The 7,535-nt window shown below is 45.8% G+C and overlaps 1 protein-coding gene across 1 annotated transcript; it reads left to right on the top strand.

Annotated features, from left to right (window-relative positions):
* The first annotated feature begins 518 nt into the window (after positions 1-518).
* LOC136653119 (olfactory receptor 5AP2-like) lies at positions 519-1,442 on the top strand. The gene has a single exon (XM_066630042.1). The coding sequence runs from the start codon at positions 519-521 to the stop codon at positions 1,440-1,442; it is 924 nt and encodes a 307-aa protein (XP_066486139.1).
* The last annotated feature ends 6,093 nt before the right edge of the window (positions 1,443-7,535 follow it).

A 7,535-nucleotide genomic window follows, 5' to 3' on the forward strand; every position in this document is an offset into this window, starting at 1 on the left:
GCTTTATCTGTGCATCCAAATTTTGTCTCTTGTTGTAACACTGGAGTTACCCCTGCCCTGATACAACACTGTTACAATCAGAAGGGAAGATGATGTGCTTAAAAATACTTCATGTGCGGTGGTTGGAGAAAAGCATTTTTAGTGTCAGCAGGCAATGGAGTTGAGCTGCGGAGGTAGGCTCACCCCCCACCGAATTCCATTATAATGGGGTTGGATCAGATATTCCCATAGTGCTGGGAACTGGAGTTTATGAAAGCTGATGTTTCTTCTTGAAAAGTTAAAGGTATATAAATTCTGTGAGTTCCTGAGAGTTCATTAGAAGGAGGAAGCTGGAAAGAGAGAGAGAAAGCAAAGAATGGAAGGCAGCGCGACTGCTTTCTAGCGATTAAAAAAAAACTGCTGTTGTGCTTTGACTGTTCTCATGCTTGTATTTGTATGGCTAAACCCTCTATTCCATGTGCCACCTTTTGACAAATATTCCATTTAATATTCCCTCACAGATGTAGCCCCTACATCGGATGGTGCAGAATGGCACAGATGTTACTGAATTTATACTCCTGGGGCTCTCCAGTGACCCAGAGGTCCAACTCATTCTCTTTGGTCTCTTTCTCCTTTGCTACTTGGTGGCCCTAGGTGGAAACACTCTCATTCTTCTCATCACCGCTTTGGACAGCAGACTGCACAACCCCATGTATTTCTTTCTGGGTAATCTCTCTGTTGTGGACATTGGGTTCACATCTTCCACTGTTCCCAAGATGCTGATAAGTTATCTCTCTCAGGACAAGCGAATCTCCCTTGCTGGTTGCTTCTCCCAAATGTATTTCTTCATCTCCTTTGGTGGCATTGAATGCCTCCTGCTGGGTGTGATGGCATATGACCAGTATGCTGCCATTTGCCACCCACTGCACTATGGTGTATTCATGAACCCCAAAACGTGTGTGTGGCTGGCAGCATCTGCCTGGATTTTGGGCTTGGTTAACTCTAGTGTGCACTCTGGCATGATGTCCCTTTTGTCTTTCTGCCAGGACAATGTCATCCGACACTTCTTTTGTGACGTCCCACCCCTGTTTCAGCTCTCCTGTTCTGACACTCAGGCCAATCAAATTGCGACCTTTGTGGTGGGTGGAGGTGTGATCATGGGTTCATTTCTGGTTACTCTGGTGTCATACGTCTATATAGTTTCTGCCATTGTCAGGATCTGCACCAAGGAAGGGCGTCTCAAGGCCTTTTCTACCTCTGCTTCTCACCTGACTGTGGTCAACATCTACTTTGGCACCATCATCTTCACATACATCCGTCCCAACTCCACATACTCCCAGGAGCAGGATCAGATTTTGTCTGTGCTATACGGGATTCTCACACCAATGCTTAATTCGATCATCTATAGCTTGAGAAACAAGAATGTGCAAGGGGCACTCCGGAAAGCCATGGGGAGGGCATAAAACTACATTCACAGAATCCAAATGATTGTGGGTTTTCTGCTTCAATATTGTGAAGCCGAGACTCCGTTCTCTATATTAGCTATATTAAAAATGCTTCTGCCTGCCTTGCGGATCTTTCAGGTTTCACTCTTGGAGCAGAGGATGTTTGTGATACACTCTACTCTTGAAAGTGTCCCACATTTCAGAAATAATTCACTAAGTGGTTTGGAATGAAATTGCTGTTTGAGAAAAAGATGTCCAAAACAGGACATTTCCTCGGTCCCCTTCCTCAATCAAGTCCCTTGTGCTTATTGAGTTTGTGAGGTCCTCAGAGCAAGGACTTCTCTTCTAATGTAAAGTACCATGTACATTGATGGTGCTATATTTTTATTATTATTAATAATAATAAGATCCCACTGGGTTCAAGAAGTTATCAATTTCTCTGGAGTACAGACACTGTCTTTAATTTTGAATCTACAGAGGGTGGAATGGTTAAGACCTGTCTGATTTACACTCAGCACAGGTTCTTCTCCTGGAATTTATAGCTGAATCCAGTGACCTTGATGTAGGTAAGAACGTAAAAACAGCCCCACTGGATCAGGCCATAGGCCCATCTAGTCCAGCATCCTGTATCTCACAGCAGCCCACTAAATGCCCCAGGGAGCACACCAGATAACAAGAGACCTGCATCCTGGTGCCCTCCCTTGCATCTGACATTCTGACATAGCCCATTTCTAAAATCAGGAGGTTGTACATGCACATCATGGCTTGTAACCTGTAATGGATTTTTCCTCCAGAAACATGTCCAATCCCCTTTTAAAGGCATCCAGGCCAGTCGCCATCACCACATCATGTGGCAAGGAGTTCCACAGACCACCCACACGCTGAGTAAAGAAATATTTTCTTTTGTCTGTTCTAACTCTCCCAACACTCAATTTTAGCGGATGTCCCCTGGTTCTGGTATTATGTGAGAGTGTAAAGAGCATCTCCCTATCCACTCTGTCCATCCCCTGCATAATTTTGTATGTCTCAATCATGTCCCCCATCAGACGTCTCTTTTCTAGGCTGAAGAAGCCCAAACGCCGTAGCCTTTCCTCATAAGGAAGGTGCCCCAGCCCCGTAATCATCTTAGTCGCTCTCTTTTGCACATTTTCCATTTCCAGTATGTCTTTTTGAGATGCGATGACCGGAACTGCACACAATACTCCAGGTGTGGCCTTACCATAGACTTGTACAATGGCATTATAATATTCGCCGTTTTGTTCTCAATACCTTTTCTAATGATCCCAAGCCTTCTTCATTGCCACCGCACATTGAGTTGACACTTTCATCGACCTGTCCACCATGATCTCTCTCCTGATCTGTCACAGACAGCTCAGAACCCATCAGCCTATATGTGAAGTTTTGTTTTTTTGCCTGAATGTGCATGACTTTACACTTACTGACAATAATACACTTACTGACTATAATACTTACTGGTAATGCTGAATCTCGCCATTTCTAAGCTGTAGCTCTTGAATGGGAAGAGGACATTGTGGGTTAGAATGCTGGTTTGCCAAACATGGGGCAGGAATTGTCTTAATGGGATGGAGGGCAGTAGAATTAGAGCTGCGATAGAATTGCCAAATTTTAGATTGAAAGTAACAATAATAAATATATGGCATTTCTTTTTCTTTTTTTAATACTCTCAGTGGAAATATTCACCATTTAAAACTTGTGTTCAGCCCCATTGTTTCCTCCAGCTTTCGTTGCTCAGCCACTTTCTACTTTGGCCTAACTACATGATTCACACAGGTGATCTTACCCAGTCAGGGATCACATTTGTATGGGACAATGCTGCAGTACTACATAGTAAATCACAGCTGTGAATGCCATTGGAGTGAAGTAAGCAGACTTGCTGCCTGAAACCTTGCAAATCTGTCTCGTCAGCTTTGGCATTGACACCTGCCTCTAGTTTAAGTTGCAGCTGAAACTCCACCCCAATTTTGTCCCCCCCTTTCTTGCTTGTAGGTGTGTTAGCAGGTGCATGCCCTCCTGCCACCACTAACTCCTTCTTGTCCACCTGGCTGCTGTTGCTGAAAGCATGGGGAGGGGCATGCAGTGCAGTGGTTCAGGAACATCCTAACACTACTGTCATCTTACTTTCATCTGGCCACCTCCCTCTTGAACCTGCCCAGCCACATTCAAACACACTGACAGCACAATCCTAAGGGCCGTTTACACGACTGGAATGAGTGTTCTAACAGCATAGCTTTATGGCTGCTGCAACCATGACAGTGCCAAAGCCTCAAGTCATGAGTGGCTGGGTTTGTGTAAGAACAAGGACTTGACACCCGCTGCTACTGGTAAGTTTGTGTAAGGGTTAGGAGGATTGAAGGGAGGGTGGAATGGGGTGGGGCGGGCAGAACAGGAAGGTGACAGGGTGAGGAAGAGGACAGATTGGGCCCAGAAAGGGGGTGGGTTCGACTCCCATGAAAACCTAACCCCCTTCCCGGACTATGGAGCTAACGCAGGTTCAAGTTGACCCATGGCAGCTGTTGGGGCATCCCCTGGGGCAAGGAAACAAGTATCCCCTTACCCCAAGGAGGCCTCAACAAGCCAAAATGCCCCTGCAGCATACAGTAGAAATCGTGTTGGCGAACTGGGGAGTTATGGAGTAGTCCAAAGAGACACAGAGTCAACCGGAAGCCCTTCCCAGAGGTAAATAAAACTTTTATTAATCACCTCTGGTTGGCCTTCTGGCTCCTGTTCTAGCCCTTCCCCACCATTAAATGCAGCACATGCTGCATCGAGTATGATGGTGGGTGATAGGATTGGGCGGAATGGGTTGTAAATTTTCAGTTTTCCAGTTCTCCGAAAATTTTAGAACAATTCAAGAAGAAAAAGAAGCAAATACTCCAACATTTATCATCTTTCAATGCCTTTTGTAAACAGTTTTCTCTTAAATAGAATTCTCTTAGCAGCAACAATAGACCATAGGATCCAAACAGCCCAGTTCAGGGCCAATTCCCCTGTACCAATGCAGTGGCACCATTGCAGTTTGAGGGGCATCTTGCAGGGGAATTTTGCATGTTGGATGTCTTTTCGTGGTAAGGGGACATTCAACCCTTTGCCATGGGGAAAGCTCCAGCCAGTGTCTACTTGGACTTAGGCCAACCAATTCATTTGCGCAAGCCTGAGTTTATCCATGTTGGCGAATTAAACCTGAGAAGGGGGATGGGATATCGCAAGCCAATCCTACCCCCTTTCCTGAGCCCAATCTGCTCATCCTGTTGCCACCCTCCCCCTGGCCCATTCCACCCCCATCCCCTCAGCAGTCATTACATTACCTGGTCAATTTGCAAAGGATTTGAATGTGTTCATTTGGAATTCGTACAAATCCTCAGTTCCTTTGGGGGCAAGCAGTGGAACGTGACTGGTTTAGCAACATGCTACTGGGGGATGCAGGGAGGACACATGGATTGTTCAGTTCTATATCTTCAGTGTAATGTGTAGTTCTTCTCAATTCACAATAGACCCTTGAAGCAATTACAGACAAGTTCAACACTCTCTGGATCCCATTAACCTCCAAAGGTATGGGCATGATTCATTATTTTTGACTTAAAATATTTCTGCACTCAAAAAACCATACTGTCGAACCCAGTAAGTTATTTTCACCATGCCAACTATTTCTCTCAGCGCTACGGACAATTTAGAAAGCAACAGTTAAAATGTAGTAGTGCCTTACACAGGATTTAATAATAGATGGCGAGAGATTGAGGTTCTCTCAGAAGATCGATAAATGCCATCCTAAAAAGTCATATGCCCAGTAGGTAAGAAATTGATAATTACTAGATTTTTTTGTTTGTTTGTTTAATCAAATAACTCTTGAAAAATGTCCTGAATGTGAAAGCTCCTCTATGTATGTCTTGAGAATCTGAGAGAGTGAAAATATGATTCCCCATCTCTAGTTCAATTTCACCTTTCAGTCACTGTTCCAAAAATTTTGACTACCATTTTGATTAAACCAGCACTTTTAGAACACTGAGAAAGAAAAAAAAATGAAAGTATATGAGAAAGGACTATGGAGCTCTGAAGAGTTTTGCATTTATCAATGTGTAAAGCCAGAGATATGTTTGTGAGCTTTAACCCCCCATCATTGTTCACCCCCATCATTGTTCATCATTTCACCCCCCCATATTCTTTGTTGTGGGCTCCACCCCCCATCAGACAGTTAAAGATAGCATGAAAGAGAGATCTGTGTGTGAAATGAGTGCACTCCATCAATTTGCTGTTGTGGTAAAATGGTAGACAGCCTGGGAAGGAAAGCTCCTCTCAAACCATTCTCAACTCTCAGAAAACCATGTTTGCCTCCAACTTGGAGAAGCTCCTTTGTCAGTGGGCAGGCGTCGGCATCGGCTACATAACAGGAACAAGAGCAAAGCTAATCCCGATCGCCCCCTTTAAGGAGGTGGTCGGAGTTTGTTTTCCCTGGCCAGGACACGAGAGTCCCTCCCCAAGGGGGAGGCGAAAGGGGGCTGGGTCGGGCAGCCAAGGTGGACCTTTAAAAGGGGACGAGACCAAGCCCTCTTCCTCCTTGTGCACGTGGGCACCGTGGGAATACCTGCCCGCCCGCCCTTGAGGCAGTCTGAGTTTAACTGGTTGCCGTTTGGGGCCAGGTAGGAATTTTTTGCTGCCTGCCAAGATTGGCCAAGAGGCAGGCAGTTTTTTCGCCTACCCCAGACTGTTATGGGCTAGGGGGTTACACCCCCCAGGTTTACAAGCTGCCATCGGTAACTTTAGGAGGGCAGGTGGTGCGGGTTAGGAGGCATGAATGGGACTCTGGCATGCACTTTCAGGCGGCACAGGCAGGGCAGAACCCTATTTCAGTCCTCAGGGGCTTGGCGGCACGAGGACTTAGACAGGGCCCTGGCCAGGACCGCGGGGCACACCTCAGAGGCTCAGCGGCTCGAGGTGGCGCAGTCTGCGGTCTGGCTGCCTTCCCCTTAAGGGATAGACATGGATGAGATGCCCCGTCCCAGCAGCAGGGCGCGACTCAGAGTCGGGTGCATGCCTGCCTGGGGGCAGAGGTTTCTGGTACCGCCCAGAGGTCCCTCCCCGCACCACAGGGGCTTTTGCTGCCTCAGATACTGCAGGTCTCAGCCTCTGCTCCTCTTGTTAATGTGCAATAAAGTGGCCCTTTCTTCCATATCTGTTGTCTTGAGTGTTCATTGGACAGTGCGGAAACAAGGGCAATATAGAAGAAATGGACAAGACAGGAAGAGGCAAAGTAGTGCAAGCAAACAGATCACAAACTTGGCACTTCTAAGGAAATTCCCTAGCAGCTACAGAGCTTCCCTCTATCAAACTCTTTCTTCTTTTTAAAGAGGCAGTTCGGAAGCTGCATTCAGGGAAATGCAAAAGGCTTCAAGTGAGTATGTATTCCAAGGCTAGCTGAGGCTGAGAAGGAGTGATTTTCCTGAAGCTACTCTGTACAACTGGTGCTGATGCGAGGGGCCCTGGAGCAGAGCCCAACACAGATTCCTATGACAGCCCACCCACTTATGGTGCACTGAGCACTTCCATTAACATTGTATGGAAGTTTCAAGAGTGATCTAGGGTCCTCTGCTAGGCATGGCCCCTTGGTCAGTTCCCAAACTGGTCATCCTATTCTGCTAACACCTGTCTACTGCCTTTTTCCTTATTTCCCTACCAATAATCTCTCTGCCCATTATCACCTTGCACAGTGTCCATGTTTGCTTCTAAAATTCATCTTATGAACATATATTCAGGAATGTTCTCTTTTATTGAGGATAACATTTTAATCTTGTTTTAAGAGCTCCATTCCTTCTGAGGTCAACTATATTCAGAGTTGCTTGATAACTGTCTTTGATTTAGTGTCTGCTGTATCTGAAATATTTCTAAATGCAAGGTCATGCTGATTGTTAAGGGTCAGCCGTGTAAACTGATTGACTACAAATGCAGTGATTGCCTGCCTCTTATTTTTTTGTCTTTGTGAAAGTGCCTGCATTAAAAGTTGAAACTGTGATGTCCTCTCCTACCAAAGAAATCTAAATGGACTCCACCGATCCTATAGGAAGACAGAACCAAACAAGTTTCACAGGATTTGTCCTC

Source organism: Tiliqua scincoides, chromosome 5 (genome assembly GCF_035046505.1).
Source record: "Tiliqua scincoides isolate rTilSci1 chromosome 5, rTilSci1.hap2, whole genome shotgun sequence".
NCBI classification, from domain to species: Eukaryota; Metazoa; Chordata; class Lepidosauria; order Squamata; family Scincidae; genus Tiliqua; species Tiliqua scincoides.